At 51.9% G+C, this 19,934-nt stretch overlaps 7 protein-coding genes across 7 annotated transcripts; 6 read left to right on the top strand and 1 right to left on the bottom strand.

Annotated features, from left to right (window-relative positions):
* The first annotated feature begins 1,576 nt into the window (after positions 1-1,576).
* Positions 1,577-3,371, top strand: ACET3X_002893 (uncharacterized protein). Its single transcript, XM_069449686.1, has 4 exons — positions 1,577-2,110; positions 2,281-2,591; positions 2,638-3,098; positions 3,147-3,371. The coding sequence occupies exons 1-4, from the start codon at positions 1,668-1,670 to the stop codon at positions 3,315-3,317; spliced, it is 1,386 nt and encodes a 461-aa protein (XP_069309440.1). The 5' UTR covers positions 1,577-1,667; the 3' UTR covers positions 3,318-3,371.
* A 322-nt stretch (positions 3,372-3,693) lies between these two features.
* ACET3X_002892 (uncharacterized protein) lies at positions 3,694-6,207 on the top strand. Its single transcript, XM_069449684.1, has 3 exons — positions 3,694-3,984; positions 4,197-4,701; positions 4,749-6,207. The coding sequence occupies exons 1-3, from the start codon at positions 3,928-3,930 to the stop codon at positions 6,083-6,085; spliced, it is 1,899 nt and encodes a 632-aa protein (XP_069309439.1). The 5' UTR covers positions 3,694-3,927; the 3' UTR covers positions 6,086-6,207.
* Positions 6,208-6,513: 306 nt separating this feature from the next.
* On the bottom strand, positions 6,514-7,903 carry ACET3X_002891 (uncharacterized protein; the record flags this gene model as incomplete). The annotated part of the gene is made up of 3 exons (XM_069449683.1): positions 6,514-6,841; positions 6,904-7,364; positions 7,424-7,903. 3 exons carry the CDS (start codon positions 7,901-7,903, stop codon positions 6,514-6,516), a joined length of 1,269 nt encoding a protein of 422 aa, XP_069309438.1.
* A 3,683-nt stretch (positions 7,904-11,586) lies between these two features.
* ACET3X_002890 (uncharacterized protein) lies at positions 11,587-12,594 on the top strand (the record flags this gene model as incomplete). The annotated part of the gene is made up of 2 exons (XM_069449682.1): positions 11,587-12,044; positions 12,117-12,594. The coding sequence occupies 2 exons, from the start codon at positions 11,587-11,589 to the stop codon at positions 12,592-12,594; spliced, it is 936 nt and encodes a 311-aa protein (XP_069309437.1).
* A 399-nt stretch (positions 12,595-12,993) lies between these two features.
* ACET3X_002889 (uncharacterized protein) lies at positions 12,994-13,441 on the top strand (the record flags this gene model as incomplete). Its single annotated transcript, XM_069449681.1, has 2 exons — positions 12,994-13,105; positions 13,152-13,441. 2 exons carry the CDS (start codon positions 12,994-12,996, stop codon positions 13,439-13,441), a joined length of 402 nt encoding a protein of 133 aa, XP_069309436.1.
* Positions 13,442-14,186: 745 nt separating this feature from the next.
* Positions 14,187-15,024, top strand: ACET3X_002888 (uncharacterized protein; the record flags this gene model as incomplete). The annotated part of the gene is made up of 2 exons (XM_069449680.1): positions 14,187-14,473; positions 14,544-15,024. The coding sequence occupies 2 exons, from the start codon at positions 14,187-14,189 to the stop codon at positions 15,022-15,024; spliced, it is 768 nt and encodes a 255-aa protein (XP_069309435.1).
* Positions 15,025-15,834: 810 nt separating this feature from the next.
* Positions 15,835-17,088, top strand: ACET3X_002887 (uncharacterized protein; the record flags this gene model as incomplete). Its single annotated transcript, XM_069449679.1, has 1 exon — positions 15,835-17,088. One exon carries the CDS (start codon positions 15,835-15,837, stop codon positions 17,086-17,088), a length of 1,254 nt encoding a protein of 417 aa, XP_069309434.1.
* Between the last annotated feature and the right edge of the window lie 2,846 nt (positions 17,089-19,934).

Genomic DNA, 19,934 nt, shown 5'->3' with positions numbered 1-19,934 from the left:
TCGTCGTGTATGTCACAGCTCCGCTGGGATCACGACAGATGTAACGGTAGTCAGCAGCAATCCGCAGCAATCAGCCAGCGTTGAGCTGAGAGGCACCGGGTCGCAACTGGTCACCACTAACATGAGGCGATCTCGCCGCAGTCAGTATATGAGATGATAAAATTCACGAAGAGGTCTGCGGTTAAAGAAACACTCCGCGGTGTCGCTCGATGAGTCTTGCCACTGGAGTTGCGATGTCGCGATTCTCTTATCGATACGTGGCACATTTGTCTGTACCGCGCACTCCAGCTCTGCCCATGGCATTTCAGAGCCAACATAAAACTGCACACATATGGAGCCCTGAGAACTGCCCACGAGGTGACCTCGCAGCTTCAAAGATCAAATCCGTTCATGGAAAACTTTGCACCTACTGGCGGGCTCAACTCCGGTGTAGCGTGCGCACAGGCGAAATCGTTATCAGTGAGCTTCTGATCGCCTGCATCAGCCCTGTAGACTTGCGACAGCCTAGTGAGGCTCTTCTCATGTAGGGATACGAGGCCGGAATTGAAGACACTTGGTGTTGCAATGTCTTGCTGCGGCTGCAGAAGGGCAAGGGAGGTCAGATTTTGGTCGAGAGTGCATCTAGAAGTCATAAAAAGTCGTTTTCCATAGGTTTCGTTTGATTTTTTCGCTCTTGTGTAGGTCTAAAGGCAACAAGTTGGCGATGGACATGATCGTGAGGCCGGAATTGAGCGCGCATCTAACACCGATTTGCGGCTCTTTGCGGCCCTTTTGCGGGCTTATTCTGGTTGGTTCCCAACCGAACCGTTGCTACCACTCGTAATGGTCATCAATTACGACCGCCCTCGCGAGACCACATCGTGTGTCGCCAAGTAAGTCCTGAAGTACGCTTGCTGTAGATTGCTTTCAGGAGCTTTTACCGTGAATGCAGAGGTGTCGGCCATCACGCTGTACGATCATACAATTCGGTCCGACTTGCAAGAGGTTGGCACCCGCCGTTGTCGGCATGGTCGTTGTCAACTTCAAGGACTGGCACTCAGAACGACGTGATAATGCTAGTAACTGTCCATGATCCATCAGATCGTACAGAGAGATGAGCTCACTGTTATGATATGACTATGGTTTCGTGAACCTTTGTGCTCCCCCACGATACCTTTACATCGCGGGCTGGGTGAACAGAGTCATTAGACGATACAGCGCATGCTCCATCCAAAGCCGAAACCAATGAAACAAACAGCACTCTCCCAATTTGATAACTCTGGTGAAGCCTTATTCGATAGAACGCCCAGCCTCGTTGTGCTGCCTGAGCCCTCTTCCTCCACCAGGCCCAGGTCTTGGCGCCGATGAGTACACCACCCCAACTCATCCCGGATGCCTGGGGAAGCTTCAGGATCGAGGCCGGGCATTCGGGGTTCTCATCGGGTCAAATTCTGCGGATGGAGACAAGTGATCCAGTCATTACGTACTTCTTATCTTCTTCAACGGTAGGTTTCCGTGGCCGGTTTTTATTCCGGCCACGAGATATAAGCAGCTCGATGTCGCTGTGTGAGAAGCCTCATAGCAACCCAGCTCAACACCAGTATCTGACGCTCGGATCAGACCTCCAGCATCGAAGCCCGATCATCTTCAATCTCTTTTGACTTCATTTTCCGATACCTCTTTGCACCATGTCGCCTTCAACCTTTGACTTTCCTGTCATGAGGGACACACGTCCTGATGACCGCACTCTCCCTGCCTTCATGGTCTCAACCACGCGTGGCTTCCTTCCTCGTCAAGAGCCCATTGTTGAGCTGCCAAAGGAGTTTGCCCCTCTCGAATCCCTCTTGCAACGCATGCCTATCAAGACACTATCAGGGGAGCCGGGTCTGCTTGCCAACTTCACCTTTGGCGACACACTACTCAAGGAGCTTCCTGACCTCAGCCCAGAGGTAGAGAAGTACCGCGATGACCTTGTGGTCATGAATGCCCTGTACCGTGACTATTCTTTCTTGGCCTCTGCATATCTCTTCGAGCCCTGCCATGAGAGGCATGTACGGGGAGAGGGGTACGGACTGGGTCGGCAGTCGCTGCCGAGGAGCATCGCACTTCCCATTGTCAAGGTCGCTGAGATGTAAGTGGATACGCTTTTCCAAACTTCATGCGATGCCTATGTTTTGTTGTTAGCTCCCCTTACCTTGGCATAGCAACTATGCGCCAAGCGACACCCACGAGAAGCTTGCTATGTAGTAGCTTTTGGGATATACGTTTGAGAAATGTTAGCTGACATTGTTATGCGCATAGCGCTGGTTTCAAGCCATTCATGGAGTACGCTGGATCTTATGCGCTCTTCAACTACCGCCTGGAAGACCCTTCCAAGGGCCTCGAGTACGACAACCTTCGCTTGATCCGCGCCTTCGAACATGGTCTGGATCCCACATCATCCGAGGCAGGCTTTGTTCTTGTCCACATTGCCATGGTCAAGGAGTCTGGCGCGCTTGTTACGGGTGCATCCGAGATGCTTGAGAGCTGCCTGGCCGAGGACCGAGAGCGATTCAACGACGGTCTCCGTACTCTGGTCGGTGGTCTCAGGAAGGTCAATGGCGTGATGAACAGTAAGTACGCTACTTGGAGTCGCGCATTCGGAACTGACGACATCAGCGATGTGGAACCGCAGCAAACCTCAGGGCTACACCAACTTCCGTACTTTCATCTTCGGCATCACTTCGCAGTCTATGTTCCCCAACGGTGTCATATATGAGGGCGTGAGCGAAGAGCCAATGTCTTTCCGTGGCGAGTCGGGAGCCAACGACAGCATGGTTCCCATGTGCGACAACCTGCTCCAGGTGCAGATGCCGGAAACACCCCTCACAGACATCCTGAAAGACTTCCGCCAGTACCGCCCTGGTAACCATCGCGAGTTCTTGGAGGCTGTTCGCGATTGCGCTCAGCAAGCTGGTGTACGCGAGTTTGCGAAGGGCGACTCGGTATCAGCGGCGCTGTATCTCCAAGCTCTTGACCAGGTCCGCGATTTCCGCTGGCGGCATTGGTGCTTCACGCGCGAATACATCCTCAAGCACACATCGCACCCGACCGCGACGGGCGGCAGCCCGATTGTGACAGTATGTGCTCTCTTGATTGCCTCTTCTGCTCTTACTAACGCGCAACAGTGGCTACCCAATCAACTCACGGCAGTCCTCAAGCAGATGGTAGAGACATCCGAGTACTGCAAATCGGTCAACGGTGTTAGCGACATCATGGACACGGTCAATCACCAACGCGAGACGCTGAGAAAGGAAGTGGAGAAGTACTGCGGGGAACGGGGTGTTGCTGCATCGTGAGAGGGAGCGCTTTTGCGGATGATGACACGATTGTTATGTTTCTGTATTACCGAGCACGACATGCCACATTTATCTTTCAAGTGTTCTCCACTGCGCGCGCGCCTTTGTCCAAGTGCTGCCTGATGGCAATGTCTCGTGTTTTCGCCCTTTTTCGATCATGACTCGCGAAACCTGAGCGACGCAAGGGCGCAGACACGATACGAGATGACTGTAGGAGCTGCTCACGGGTGGCGTTGCGGTCATGGTCGGCTGTGGGAGGGTCGTGAGTGGTCGCGGTGGTGGGTGAGTCAAAACGCGCCGTCGCGCGAGTGTCAGCGTCATGTCTACGGCCTCTATCGATAAGTAGGCCCAGCTTCCCCTAGCAGCACCCGTTACAGCGCCTTCCAGCACTTGCCACCTTCTATGCTTGCTGCCAGCCAACTCATGGAACATTCACACCTCTTCCGATTACCGCGAATACCAGACGTCTTATTAATACGGCGGACGTTGCGGAACACGTCCTGACATCCTCAACCCCACATTCATCACGGCTATCACCACGTACACCACGCACACCCAATCGCTCCAAACAGCTCCTGAACATACTACAACCACGTGCTCTTCGTACAGAATGGCGTCGCGACACGAGCCCAAACAAAGTCTGGCCGAACGGCGGAAGGGAGAGTCTGTAAGTAGCCACCTAGGAAGCAGCCCGCTGTTCTGGCTTGTACCCAACATGTACCATGGAAGTATCCGCTGGTTCTGGAGCCATTCCCAGATGTGTAGAGAATGCAGCGGCGACCTTCAGGATACTTTTCAAGTCCAGTCGGCAGCTTCCTCAATTCAATGGGCTACTCATCGTAGCCTGACACGCCATTCTCAGGCTAATCAACATACCAGGCGCTCAGCGAATTCGCCGACTACGTCCAGAAACAACAAGCGCTGCGCCGACCTCCCGGCCAAGCCCCCGCCGTCCTCGAAGACCACGATGAGCTCAGCATCCTGGACGAGCTCGGTCTCTCCGATGACAACAAGACGCATATCCGCCTCAAGACGCTCCTTACCGACCCCGCCGAGGAGAACGTTGCAGCACTCGCTGAGCACATCAAGGAACGTCTAGCAGAGGGCCATGGCGAGGTCTTGTTCGATGTTGGCATGGAAGACAGCGGTGATTCCATGGGTTTCACCAAGAGTCAGTGGGATTTCGCACTGGAGAGGATAGGCGTCGTCTGCGAACAGATAAAGGCCGACTACAAAATGCTCATGACGCGGAACGTTGGCGGTGACGTTGAAGTCGGACCTCGCGATGCGAAGGATACCGGACTCAGTGGCAAAATGATCCTGCGACAACAGCCGCAGAGTGTCGACGATGTGATTGAGACGAGGATAGCAGTCGTAGGAAATGGTGAGTTTCTTCAAATACGGATAAAGATAGAAGCTGACTCTACGCAGTCGACGCTGGCAAAAGCACCATGCTGGGTGTCCTTGTCAAGGGCGGCCTTGACGACGGCCGTGGAAAAGCGCGCGTCAACCTCTTCCGCCACAAGCACGAAATCGAGAGCGGTCGAACCAGCTCGGTCGGCATGGAGATAATGGGTTTCGACAGCAAGAGCGAAGTTGTCGTGTCCAACGTCGCAGGTCGAAAACTTACTTGGGAGGAGATTGGACGGCGGTCGGCCAAAGTCATCAGTTTCACTGACCTTGCAGGTCACGAGCGGTACTTGCGGACCACAGTCTTCGGGCTACTGTCTAGCGAGCCCAACTACTGTCTCTTGATGATCGCGGCTAACAATGGCTTGGTGGGCATGAGCAAAGAGCATCTAGGTATTGCACTCGCGCTCAATGTGCCCGTCATGGTCGTCATCACCAAAATCGACATATGTCCCCCACAAATTCTCGAACAAACCATCACTCAGCTCACCAAAATCCTCAAATCTCCCGGCGCGCGAAAGATACCCATCTTCATCAAGAACAGGGAGGAATGCATCAATACCGCCACTCAGTTCGTTTCGAGTCGCATATGCCCCATCTTCCAAGTGTCCAACGTCACCGGTCACAACCTGGACCTGGTGCGCATGTTCCTCAATGCGCTACCCCATCACGGCAACTACGACAGCTCTGCGCCTCTGGAGTTTCACGTAAACGACACGTTCTCGGTCCCGTTCGTCGGCACCGTGGTTTCAGGAGTTGTAAAGTCTGGCGTCATACACGCTGGTGATACAGTTTTGATCGGTCCCGACAGTCTGGGCCAATTCCAAACGACAAAAGTACGCTCCATTGAGCGAAAACGAATACAAGTCCCTGGTTGCTCCGCTGGCCAGTCTGGTAGTCTTGCGCTACGCAACGTTCGGCGAAAAGACGTACGGAAAGGCATGGTCGTCTTGCATAAAGCTGACAAGCCTGATCCAACAACTGGCATTCTCCCGAATCCCAAGGTGTACCGTGAGTTTGTTGCCGAAGTTTTGATCCTATCACACGCGACGACCATCAAGATCAAGTATCAGGCTATGCTGCATGTTGGTCCTGTGTCCCAAACCTGTGCAATAATAGACATAGACCGCCAGTACATCCGTACGGGTGATCGAGCCCAGGTAGCCTTCCGTTTCGTACAGCGGCCTGAGTACTTGACTGTGGGTGATCGAATACTCTTCCGTGAGGGGAGGACCAAAGGACTGGGTATTGTCAAGAGGGTTGGCTACGACCCTAAGCATCCGCTGAACCCTGATTTGCATAAAGATGACAAGGGGAAGGAGAATCAGCCAGAAGGCAAGAAGGTTGAAGCCTCATGATGGACTGGGATGCGGAAGTCTGCGCGCTGTTCATGTTGTCAGGAACATTCCTAAATCAACCCGAATCTCGCAGTGCTAAATACGAGCAATGTTAATGATCAACACCCATATATCGTTTGTGACATTCAACCTCTACATTCCATATTTGCATCCACCCTTGAAGTTCATATAGTGAGAGCCTTCTGGTACAAGACCTTTATCAACCAGACATCGCGGTAAGAACTGGTATATCAAAACTATTACTAAATATGCTTTAGTTCCTAACGCTTATGCTAACTTGGAACGGCTACAAGTGCTCCCGCCGTCGAAAACAAAAAGTGAATGAGATCTAAATATTATGCCGTCCGTACATGCGTATCATGCACTGCGTTCAACTTGAAACCACGCTCTTCAAATCCTAGTCTTCACCACTCCCATCCTCTAGTGACCTAAACAAGAGCAGCAGCCATTCCCACGGCTCCAGCAATAGCCACACCAGCACCAGGCAGCATGCCCATTGCACCTCCAGTATAAGTCGCCATGGGTAAGCCTGTCGTCGTAGCGTTGACGGCAGCTGTAGGCGTAGCAACAGCAGCAACGGTCTTTAGGAGTTCCGGTGTAGTCGTGTACGTCATGAGGTCACCTCCAAAAGCGAGAGAAGCGCTAGAAAAGGGTAGCTCGGATACGGACGTTGCGTCTTCGAAAGCGACACGATCGGCTGGTGGTGCAGAAGGCTCGAGAGATGCGCGTTCGAACGGAGCAAGGGGGTTAAGGACACTATTTGGGAATCAGGGGTTAGCATGTTACATCTGTCGTGAAAGGAGCAAGAGTCTACTAACCCATCAATAACATGCGCAACACCGTTGAACAAGATAGTGTTTGCGTAAACAATCTTCGCACCATTGACCCACGCGCTCCCATCCTCAAGAACTGTAAACACCAAATCCGCGCCCTGGAGACTCTTGACCGTGACATTACCCAGCGCAGTCGAAAAGATGACATTGCTAGGGATGATGTGGTACTTGAGCACTTCCTGCAGGGTTGTCTGGTCCGCAGCCTCGAGCACGGAACCAATGGACTCAAAGGCCTCGTCGGTAGGGACGAAGATGGTAAAGTCGGAGATGTTGAGGCCGGTCACATCAGCGCCGGAGAGGCCAAAGTCGATGGCGAGTTGGGCGGCTTCGAGAGCGGCGTTCATGGTGAAGTAACCGGAGCGGTAGGTGAAGAGTTGGAAGGGCGCGCCGAAGGACAGGACTGTGTCGATTTTGTGGATGGTGATGCCTTCGCCTAGCATGATGTCCTGTTTCTTGTGTTAGTGATATTACAAGGCATGTAGTGGGTATAGAGATTGCTACTTACGGCTTCAGTAACGGTGGAAATGGTTTGTTCTCCAGAAATGACACAGACGTCTTCTCCATTCTTGACAAGCTCGTTGTATGCTCCGCCAGTGAAGTTGGAAAAAGGTTGAATCTCGTTCACATACGAACTGTCCAGGAGCGTTTGTGCAAACGTCGGGACATCCGTAATGACACTGGCAGGATATACGCCCTTGAAGACGTGGTTGGCGAGCAGGGCGCCAATGGCAATAGTGTCGTTTTTGTTCTCAATAGCCTGGCCCTCGGGCACATCGCGTGGTACGGCTGCGAAAGCATCGTTTGTCGGCGCGAAGATGGTGATGTTGGAGGCGGCGGAGAGAGTGTCTGCTAGACCATCTACCAGACCGACTAGCTCAAGGAGAGTGCTCAGGTCGGGCTGTGAAGCCAGAAGAGCACCAAGATCGCCCTGGGCTATACTCGTGCCTGCCAGGATGGCACAGAAGAAGACTTGGGATGGACGCATGGTCGAGTATCTTGGAAGAAGAGACAACGGAGATTGCGATGTTGAAGGAAGTATTGTCCGTAGATTGAAGCTTGAAGATGCGCTGCTGTGATGCTCTGCCGTGATGCCCGCGGGACCACCTCTTTTATACACCTCTTCACGTCCTCGTCAAGGCTATACTCAAACGCCATCATGAGTACATTCATACCACCGGCTGCTCAATTCCTGCGTGCTTACTCCATGACATCTACGACTTCGCAGCTAAGCCACACGCCTTCGTTTCTGGAAGTGTACGATCAAGGCAGCATGCAACGATTATAGCATCATCGCCTAACTGCAAACACTATCGCGGCATGGTCCTAGGCATATTCGAGGTTGATAGCCCTTGGCGGCCTTGCATACGGGTGATGCGACAACCGTACCTAGGTGTTCGTCCTTGCTTGCATACGAAAAGGCGAATCAGCAGGGGTACGTGCGGGGCGTAATGGGGGAAATCTGGCCGGTACCCACTGTCTTGCAGTCCCAACCGACAAAACGTAGGACTTGTAATGGTGGTCACACATACGGGGGGAACGGCTAAAACTCGCCTGTAATCGCTGCTAGGTACATACACATCCACCAAAAGTAATGTTGTGGCATTCTGAGTTCGGGTTCTTTTGCGGCGCGAACGCCCCAAGGAGAAGAGAGAGAAAGGACCTCGGGAAGGTGCAAGATGCACGCAAGAGGCTGCTCAGTATTGCTAACACGCATCTGACTATCCACAAGATTATTCTCTGATCACCGTCCTATACATGCGTTAGCTGTATATCGCAATGAATGAGGTTGAGAGACGATCACCGGAATAAAGCGTCACATGGCGGTGCAGCAAAACACGAGATTTAGGCAGGAAGCCTACGTCAGTAAAGTTCTGCTACATGTGTATTTGAATATCGATATCTTGCATCATCAGACAGCAGAACACCAACTTGCAAAACATTTAGAGATGTTTTTCGCAGCCGAAAATGTCATTGCTGCAGGCTGGAGGCCAGTAAGCACGCCTGGAGGACGGCCAGAACCCGCCTAATTACACTTATGCAGGAGCGACCACGTATGCACCAATCACAAATTACCACGGCAAGATTTCACCGACCACGGCGGCCAAATTTGACCGCGACGATGCGACTACTGGAGAACTATTAAATCCCTTTGTGTCCCTACTAATTGACAAGATTTGCTTCATATCGCTGCAGAATAGCGGTATAATCGTTGTACCACTGCTCCAGCCAGCTCGTCGCATCAAACAAACGTGTGGTATAACAACTCAGCGTCGGATCCAAGACTTTCATATACACGACTAGATTGCGCATTTTGAGTGCGCAGTCTTCGATGCGAAAACAGTCTTTTGGCAGACACTGCCCGTAAGTGTTTTCTGGGTCGGTCGTGGCTACCATGAGGGTAACGAGCACGAAGAGCGTGTAGATGACGGTGGGCGCAAAGCAAAATGACGGCAAGTGAACAGCCAAAGCTGGATCCATCTCTGCAGCCGTGTCGAGGACAGCGTGGCAGTTCTGGACAAGGGCCTCGAGAGTCGCTTTGAGGGGAGCGATGATGTTGGCTGGCTTGGGATAGTCCTTGATAGGCAGACGACCTGGAATGAATGGAGCTGCAAACGATGCCTTGTTTGTGGGTGTGTGCAGCACAAGCTCGTACAGGTGAACCATGGCTACATGCCACCACACCTTTAGTGTCTGGGATGTTGCGAGGCCAGGTGGGATCTGAGCTGCCCATGCATCAAGCTTGCCCTTTAGCGTATCGATTACGGCATATGTGTTGTAATCATTACCATCGACAAAAGTGGTGATTTGGCAAAGACACAGGTGGGTGCAAATCTCCATATTCAGCTTCGTGATACGGACAATCTGGCAAAGCAGTATGTCTGAAGCATCTCCTTGGCTTTCCAGGTATACAACACACTCTTCATGATAAGAGTCCCAAGGGTACGGGTTAGGCCGGCGGATGCTAATCGCTGAGCTCGACAATCCCACATAACAGGCTAGCCAGGTACGCCGTGCCTCGAGCGACCCCGTATCCTCATGCCGGTCGAAGTAAGCCACGGGGGAGGGCTGCAAACCGAATCCTGCGATACCCAAATCGATGGCCATGTCGGCGGCTAGCTGCAGGAGCTGATAACAGCTCCCCTGTCGACCTCTCCGCGTACTTTTGTTCCATAGCGCGGCTACGAGTAGCGCCTGCACGAGCTCAAGAGACCTCTGCCCCCTATAGATGACCTCTTCGCTGAGAACACGCATCGTCTCGCGCACTAGCTCATCGTGCGTTTCTATGTCTACGCCTTGCGCCTCTTGCGTAATGCAGTATGCCATAACAGAGAGCAGTAAGATGGGAGCTTTTGTGCGGAGATGGTCAAGGTCCATCGACAGGCGTATGACTGGCCATGCCGCCCCTGCCTGATGCGCATAAAGGTGAAGCAGGTGTTGTTGCTTGATAGGCGCAATGCGGGTGTCGAGGAAGGATAATACACCATCGTAGTGGTTGTCGGAAAGGCTACCGGGCGATCTGCCTGGCGGTGTGGTGGTAAGACCTCCAGGTGAACGGCTTGGCGTAGGGCTGGTGGTGCTTTGACTCTGTAACAAGTTGTTGAGTTCCTGTATCTGCGCTTCGAGCTCTTGGATACGATTGCGTTGTAGTCGCGGCGTTGCTGGAACGCATTCCAGGTTGTTGCGCGCGCATCTTCCGCAGCTCGCTGCGTCAGGGTCACTGGTGATGTCGCACTTGATCTTTAGACGATGGCACTCTTCACAAGCGCGAAGGCGTTTCCTCATGGTGCTGTCTTCTAGCCTGGAGATGACAAAGGTCTTTAGGTGAAGTTTAGTGTGGGCACATGTCAATGACAAGCTGATTTACACACTGGGGAAGGTGCGCTTGGTACATGACTGTGCGAGTGGCTGTGCTGGAATACCAGTACAAAAGAAGCGCGGAGTTACGAAAAAGCCGGTAACTCGCCCGGGTGACCAGGTACCATTCCTTTGCAGCCTCGAGTGAGACGATAGAGTTGGAAGCTCTTTTCGAAGTTCTCACTGCCTATCCCGATCTCTGGACAGGGTCTGGCGGCCTGAAATTGCAGTCGGGTAAACTGCCTATTTCGGCACCATATGGTTCCAGGGGATGCTAACGTGGAGAGCGATGGCTTCACTGCATTTCCAAAGATCCAGTCTGTGGTATGAAACAATGGACCTATCGAGAAATGTACAGCGTCGACTACGTGCGGTAATGTTGGTCGCAGCGGCGGAGACGCGCTACCTGTTTGAGCGACAAAGTGCGAGTTCCACCTACTGCTTACACAATCGCCAAGTAACAGCGTGAAGCACACCTAGGTACACGTTGCTCTCCTATCATATAAAGGCAGAGAGCAAGCACATGTGCTGAAAAAGCATATCGACGCATACTCTATTCAAGTAGTAAAGACATCTAGGGCCCACTCAAGCTTCCCCACACCCCGGACGAAGCTTGTGCGGAACAAGCAACGCGTGCCAACCCCGCTTACCCAGCTATCCGCCATCAACCCATCATCACTCTGGGTACGCCTCAGCCACGGCGTCTTCTGACGCGCCCGCCCGGCCAAAGGGGCCCGGCCAGGCCGTACCATGCCGCCCCTCTTTGCGTCCATACTCCCCATCTCACGCTCGCACCCGCGCCCTAATCCAGCGATGAAGCCCAAAATGCCGCTCTTGGATCGCTTACCTAGCATCCGCTGGGCGCCTCACGATATACCGTCCACCGAGTCATCATCGTCCAAGCCTAAGTCGCGAGGTCTGTTTGCGCTGAAATCCTCTGCACCGCAACACGGCGCGGTGCGTCCGCGCAAGTCAACCCTGAGCTTGACGTCTGAACCGGATGTCGAGGTTGATGCGCGGACGCACGCCCAAGGTCAGAGCACCTTCTTCGCGCGGCTGCCAATTGAGCTGAGGCGGATGGTGTATGAGTACGTCATGGGTGCAGAGATTGTGCATTTGACGTTGAGTACAAAGAAAAAGAGGTTCGGGCATTTCATTTGCGGTAGCGAAGGAGACGGCAGGGAGTACATGTGTCGCGTGCTTGTCTTCGGCAAGAAGGGCGCGAGGCTATACAGTGGTGGAGTGACTATAGCGAGGGTCTGTAGACGAATGTATGTGTTGCCTCCCTCTTCCGACTATCATTACGACACCATTGGGGAGACTGACAAAGTGCTGGGATTTAGGTACTCCGAGGCCATCCCGTATCTTTACAGCGCGCATACCTTCTCCCTCCTTCACATCACCCATTTGCTCTACCTTCCCTCCTCGGTTCCACAGCAACGTCTCGATTCGATTCGCACGCTACATTTGCGCTGGGCTATTCGCGCACTCCCACATCTGCGTCGCGGCCCTTCAAATCGCCTCGCATACCGCGAAGACACGGCCAACTGGGAAAAGGGCTGGGGAATAATAGCGAGTATGCAAGGTTTGAGGCATCTTCAAGTCATATTGATTGACCCCAGCCCGCAGCAAATTTGGCAGATTCTTTGGCTGGAATTGGAAGACATTTTGCTGGACAGTGTGAGGACGGTGAAGAGGCCACGCGAGGCTGTAGTCGTTCTGCCGTATCCGAGTTGCAGGACAGATTGGGATATGGGTGATAGCACCGTGAGACTGAGCATACCAAACAATGGCCTTGGTACTGGAGGTGACCAAGACTGAAATGTGTGACCTTTTGTAGACGGCCAAGCTCGCCAGGTTTCCGGTCAAGGATATATGTGGGGCACGCCGCTATCATTAAGCTTGCATTGAGAGCCAGTCATATAATGACAATTCATGTAGGATTCAGCTTGTTGCCAAGGTCTTGTCGTGCAGCCCACCATGCATGCGTTCAGCTGCTTGCAGTAAGTCTTCTGGGGCGCCTAAATAGGGCTTACCAATATCTTCTAGACGTAGTTGAGGTGGCACAGTTGCTACCAACAAGAGGGGAATTTCATGGAATGTTCGGTCCACGTAGTTGATGTATAAAAGGCGGGTGCGCATCGCATACTATAGCGTACTGCGCCTCTCAAACTTTGCAGCATCTCAAGTCTCGTTCTAAAACCCCCCCCCCCCCCCATCATGTCGCACCTCCAGTACTTCGACTACCCTGGCTTCGGCGAGCGATCCAAGCGTGATCTCAATTACAGTCAGGCAGTGCGCATCGACAACCGTATCGAGATTTCCGGTCAAGGTACTTCGACGCCATTGGATATGTTATTCCACACTGACAGGCCCAGGTGGATGGGACCGCACGACGGAGGAATATCCCGACGATCTTCCAAAAGAGGTTGACCAGGCCTTTGACAATGTCGAACATGCTGTCTGTCAGGCTGGTGGGACGGGTTGGGACCAGGTGTACAAGATACGCATATACATTACCGTGCCCGTTGATGACATTGCGGGGCCGATCATCCGCAACTTGAAGGAGCGATGCAAGAAACACGGGCCTCTCATGACAGTTGTGCAGGTTGTGTCTTTGTACAAGACGATGAAGATTGAGATAGAAGCAGAGGCGCACTTGGGCTGAGTTGCATTAGGGAGCGGGGCATATGTTATACGAGTCCGTACCTAGTTCAATGTAGTCTAGGGAGATTTCCGTGCCACTTGCGAACCAAATAGATGGAATGTGAGATGCATGACTGACTGGTTGAAGTAAGAATCCCAGTGCTTAGTGAAAGCTGGATTGGGAGGTTGTATCCTAAAACCTGAGATGTAAACTGGAAGCAAAAGTGGACTAGATCTATGGAAAAGGCAAGCTGTGATATGGTCCTAGCTTCGCGTCAAGACGCATGGTTAGCGTACCCTCGGACCTACCTCATCGTCATCGTGGCTACCTGCTTAGTTGGGCCAAGACTGCGCCACAACAACTACCCCATGGCAGCCCCCCACCCCTTCAGTCTCGCTCAAGACTACACCAGCATCCCCACCAATGATCAGCAGCAAACACAGAAAAGACGCTTTGATCCTCTGAGTCTGGCATCGCGAGGCCTTCTGCGGCTCTTTACCTGGACGTTCCTGCGCCGCACGATTCGCCCCCGACTGCTAGCTATCTTCGCGACTTATTGCCTCACACAACCATGCCGAAACGCTTTCGGACCAAGTTGAAGGATGTCAGCAACCAGACGGGTATATGTCTACGGAAAGCAATGTGGCAGACCTCCAAGTGCATTCTGTGGACAGTTTGCTCGCCTTGCATCTGTTGTTTACTGCTGTTCCTGCCCCATCGGCATGGTAGAATGCGACCTCCTCTATTCGACATAGAACCGCCAATGATGCCCACTCCTCGCAGGCGCGCTCTTTCCATTTCAGGGAAGTTACAAACGAACCAATTGACGGTGGCTCAACCTCAGTCTGCCTTCATCAGCAAACTACCTTTGGAGATTCGACGTATGATCTACGAAAAGGCTCTAGGAGAACAGCCTATACATACGATAGTCTCAGATGGGAAGCTTATTGCTCGGCGGTGCAGTTTGAGGAATTGCGCTTGTTATCTGAGGCCATGCCCACCCGGTCAGAGGTTACACTTGGCACTGCCTTTGCTTAGGACCTGTCGGCAGATGTAAGTCGAACATCCAATGCGACTGAGCAGTTACCTTGTTAGCACCAGACTAACCAGCTGGCGCTCTTAGCTATTCTGAGGCCATTGAGTATCTCTACCGAGGCAACGAATTCTTCATCTCTACCGACTTGGAGGACTTCCCAACAGCCGGTTATCTCTCCTACTTCTTCCAACCTCAGCGCATTGCGCAAATCAGCAACCTCAATATTGAATGGGATCTTGACCGTCATCAGTATTTCAATGTCAACCTGATGCCTGACCATCATCGACGCGAGTGGTATAGGTCCTGGGATGGCTTAAGCAACATGACTGGCCTCAAGCGACTACACATCAAGCTCTATTTTTGCCTCGACCTTTGGCAGGGATGTTATGGCGAGTTCTGGGAGAAAAATTACAAGGAGCTTCTCCAGCCGATTAAAAAGATTACGGCTCCGAGAGAATTCCTCATCACTCTTCCAAACTGGCAGTGCTCGACCGACATTGACATTGGTGAGTCTAGATGCACGTTCAGACTGCCAGAGAGGGTCGAGCTGGAAGGTAACGCGTCGTGACGCGTCCAAGTGCAGGGCCACTTCTCTGGCGATCGCAATCACGGGGCCGGTAGCTTCTCGGGATTAGATGTGAACCAATTTGAAATACCCATGAGATTCATTAAGAGGCTCGTTCCTTGCCAATTGCACCCATAATCCGATCTTCAAAATATCCGCTAGGTTTTTTTACTCGTAGACACCTCAGCGTCACCACAGCGCATCCCCCGGGGTGTGCTACAGCCTTACGTACAACCCACTCGAGTCCAGCGCTTTTGGATGAAGATTCTCGCGCTCTAGAACCAAAAGAACACGAGAACCTCACAGAGGCACAGATGTCAGACCAGTTCTACTGTTTGTTCGGAGTACAACACTCCAAGAAGCAAAACGCGGCCAAGACACAACCCAGCAATGACGCACGAGAGACATGCACCCAAGCTCTCGCTAGCGGCTTGATCAGGTTTTGTTCCGCTCTCCGTACCAACGCGCGTATCTTATCGCAGCGTTGATCAACGTGACAACTTGGCAGCTTGGCGAGCTAACTCGTCCTGAATAGCTTTCCATAACCATCTCATCCTCCGCCAGCTTTCGTGCACAGCCAAGAGCTTCGAGCTAGGGTAGCTCCACCACGTGCAGCAGCTATGCAGCTCAGCTCGAACAGCTCCAACCGTGCGGCGTGTGGTATTTCGGCGTATTCAATCCATCCGAGGCATTGTATGGCTGTGACGCTTCTCCGGCGCAGATAAGAAGCAACATGGCCGCCGGTATGCTTATGCTGCAGGAACCGTTTGAATTCCCAGGTTCCCGGAAATCTCTGGGTTGAGAATTGTCGCAATGCGCTCTTTCGTTGCTACCTCCGTCCTCCTTGGACTTGCGTCCGCTGCCGCTGTACCTGTTGTCGCGCCTCGTGGCGGAGATGGCCGTGGTCATGGCCACGGACACAAGAAGTTCAATGTGCAAGTCGGCGTCCGGCCGTACTATCTTGTCGACAACATGGACGATGGACCGTTGAAGGAGAAGCTTGAGAGCTGCTCAGAGCAAGAATTCAAGACATCCGACTTCGTCTTCGCGCACCGTGGAGCGCCGCTTCAATTCCCCGAGCACACTCTCCAGAGCTACAAGGCTGCGCACCGCATGGGTGCTGGTATGATCGAATGTGACGTTGCCTTCACCAAGGACAAGCAGCTCGTCTGCCGCCACGCCCAATGCGACTTGCACACCACGACCAACATCCTCAACACTACACTCGCCGACAAGTGCACTACCCCGTTTTCGCCCGCCGCCAATGGCACCGCTGCATCGGCCAAGTGCTGTACCTCGGACATCACGCTGGAGGAGTTTGGAACCCTGTGTGGCAAGATGGACGGCTTCAATCCCAATGCCACGACGGTCGAGGAATACATGGACGGCACACCCTACTTCCGCACCGATCTTTACGCTCAAGACTGCCCTAAACTCCTGACAGTCGACGAGTACATTCCCTTGGTGGACAGCTGGGGCCTAAAGTACACTCCCGAGCTCAAGACACCGGAGGTTGAAATGCCGTTTGATGGATACACACAAGAGCAGTATGCTCAAGATTTGGTCGACAAGTTCCGCGAGTATGACATTGATCCAAGCCGCGTGTGGCTCCAGTCTTTCCTTCCCGACGATGTCTTTTATTGGATTGACAACGAGCCCGAGTTCGGAGTACAAGCTGTGTACCTCGACGAGCGCGTGGACACACCGGAAGGCTACGCCAATGCTACGGCTAGCATTCCTGACCTTGCTGCTCGCGGTGTCAAGGTCATGGCCCCTGCCATGTTCGCTCTCACCAAGGTGGATGATGCGGGCAAGATTGTGCCATCGGAATATGCTATTGCGTGCCAAGAGCACGGTTTGGACATTGTTGCGTGGTCTTTTGAGCGCTCGGGATGGCTGCAGATCGAGGGCGGTGGATATTACTACCAGTACGTCGCCAACGTCACGAACAACGATGGCGATATGTACACCGTACTTGATGTGCTTGCTCAGGATGTGAAGATTCTGGGCATGTTCACGGACTGGCCGGCGACGGTTACTTACTATGCCAACTGCTTCGGGTTATAGGCAATAGAGCCTTGTATAGACCTGGAGAGTAATGAAGTAATGATACAGTAGTGAAGATACTGTTGACTCAACCAACATCATGAAAATTTCCTCCAGCGGTGATTGTTCTCCCGTATCCACTACCTTTCAGAGTTGTCGGAGTAGTGCATACCTCGTGCTGGGAAGTCAATGGAGTTCTGACCTCCCTCTCACCCGCCCATCACACTAATAGTTACCGTCCGATGAGCTGGAATTAAAGAACATGATACGATGAACATATGGATTGAATATATGAGTACATGCTACTCCATATTGTACTGGACTGAGGCAAGCTCGAGAGTTGTACTGTTACCGCGATAGTTCCAGACTGAGAGGGAGCAAAAATCGTAGGGGCAACTGGTATCACAATATGCGCCATGGCCAAGGCCGAGGACTTTGTATGATAAATTCTTTTGGAATGGGCTGATTCTCATGTTTCTGGGTGAGGAAATCTTGGAAGAAGGCTGTAGTAAGGGCGACTATTTCGCTCTTTGGAATCTCCTTGGACACAGTTCTTAAGGGGAATAACATTGGGCTTTAGGAAGTCTTGAAAGCAGGTGTCGCAAATACATATAGTAGTTTATATAGTTAGCCCTATTTGTACGTACATATCACATTCAAGGTCTGGCCTGTTCGCTCAGCGTTCTACCAATCGTGCATGTACTAGACCATATTATGTAGGAGACATCAATAAGTTCATAAGACCTGATTATCCAAGCCATAAAGAAAAGAACATGATGAAGACACCCTGATATCCATCAAACTCCGTGCGTACCGTCCGATTAGGTGGTATCTAAGAACGTGAACTATGCAGCTTCTGTCTTTTTCAAATATCAGAACTTGCCGCTTACTTCTTCGACTTGACATTTCCAGGGGTAAACGACGGAGCCGCAGCATTCAACCCCTTTGGAGGCAACGGCTTGCTGCTTCTGGCTGCCTGGTTCATCGCAGAACCCCATGTGTGCCCATCAGTGGAATGTTGTGTAGTTGCGCCCCAATTCTGACCAGTGCCAATGCCTGTGACCTTTCGCCAGTCCTCGGTGCTGTTGTTTGTGGACATTGGAATTGTTGTGGTTGAGAGATAGTGTGTGTGTGTGTAGAAGTTATTGTAGATTATTTCGATTATGACGTGCGGTTGGTTAGTGTATATAGCTCAAGGAAATATATTTGTACGCAATACTAGGAATATAACATTGATGGTCAGTGTGTGAATGATCACGACTTTTCGTACATTATACAACTCCTAGACTTCGCATTACGCATTTTTCACCAGAGTGAATGTGTGATATACATATATGACCACGAGGCGTTAGATCTTAAATGCACCTGTGCTATACATGTGCGCGTGCGTACGTGCTTGACAGTTAAACTGTGGTTTGTCTGTCGCATTCATAGCGCGCGTGGACTGAAGACATCGATTGACCAAGATCCATCCTGAAGATATCTACAATCTGCACACTGTCCCTGGGCCCTCCATGTTTACTGCACGTGCTTTGTATGATGTATGAATATGTGTTCGTGCGCAGGTGCAGGCGTCGTGCAAGCAACATCAGGTTGCTCGTGAAGTAACATGGTGTTCGGGTGCTTATTCTCCCCAGGAAACCTCCAAGTATCGTATATAATATCTTCTAGCCTACTTGTTCCTAAGCGCACGCTCTTCGAATTTCTGTACAAGTGCTTCTATTGCAGGAATGAAATGGGGAATACCATGCTCTATAAACTCATCTTTGAGCTTGTGTAGATATTGCAAACTCTCTACTGGAACCCGAGCCTCTCCTCTGTCTGCATCGACGAGGCTCAGCCAATCGTGCAGGTCAAACCGTTTTACACGCTCCATGTCTACTGTTTTAGGAATTCCATGCATCAGATCGACCAATAATTGCTGCAAAAGGGCATGTTCCTGACCGTGGGTTCCCTGTAGTAGATGTGGAAGTGGCTCCCGTTGAAGACTTCGGCTCATATTGTGTGCAAATGGCCTGAACATCGCTGCAACGCATCCGACTTCTCTGAGAATATAGACTGTTTTCTGCGCTGGTGATGCATCTTTTGGAAATTTCCATTCCACTTCTGGGCCAGTATTCTTCGTCTTATACAAATTGTTGTAACTCACAACGTCCAGCCAACTGAATACCATGGTGGGGCGCAACACAGCCTTCTCCTCTTACGTCAAGGAGGCGAATGACAATGCTTTCTGTTCAGCTGACTGTTCGATGGCAGTTTCGCTCTGCAAGCGTGGAACCAAGGGGTAAAGTTGCGTTGAAATTTGGATCGTCGTTGAGTCTACGCAAGGCTACAGCCTGCTCGTAATAAGTCCTTTGTATGGATGGCGTGTTATCATCCGCATCCAGTCCTAGGAACGGGATGTTACAGGCCAAAACCCCTGGGAGCGTTCCTGTAGAGAAGGCTCCGAGCCGACCGAGCAGACGATTTGTAATTGAAATACTCTTCAATCCCCTCATCCTAAAAGAAACGAGTAGGCCTGCAACCCCTCCAATAAGCATAGAATCATCCTCTGTGAGGCCGTGGCTGCTCTGCCATAACTGGAACTTTGGCGGGGCAATGCCTTCATAGCGAAGAATATTCTCATTTATCTGACGTTCGTGGCGCGACAAGTAATCCAGCGTAGGTACGCTGATGACAGTAGCAATACCTGCCCTAGTAAGGAAGTACGCAGATCTCGTCGGCAAACTCGCAAAGGTCTTTTAATGACAGTCCGACCCAAAAGGAGAATAGCCGCAATTACTGGCGAAAACATTACAACTAGGGTCACGTTGTTTGCGAAAAAAGGTTCTTCTTTTTCGAGTATGGCCGGATGGAGACCTAACAGT

The sequence above is a fragment of the Alternaria dauci genome, chromosome 2 (assembly GCF_042100115.1).
Source record: "Alternaria dauci strain A2016 chromosome 2, whole genome shotgun sequence".
Lineage (NCBI taxonomy): Eukaryota > Fungi > Ascomycota > Dothideomycetes > Pleosporales > Pleosporaceae > Alternaria > Alternaria dauci.
This window is presented reverse-complemented; position numbering and strand designations above follow the sequence as displayed.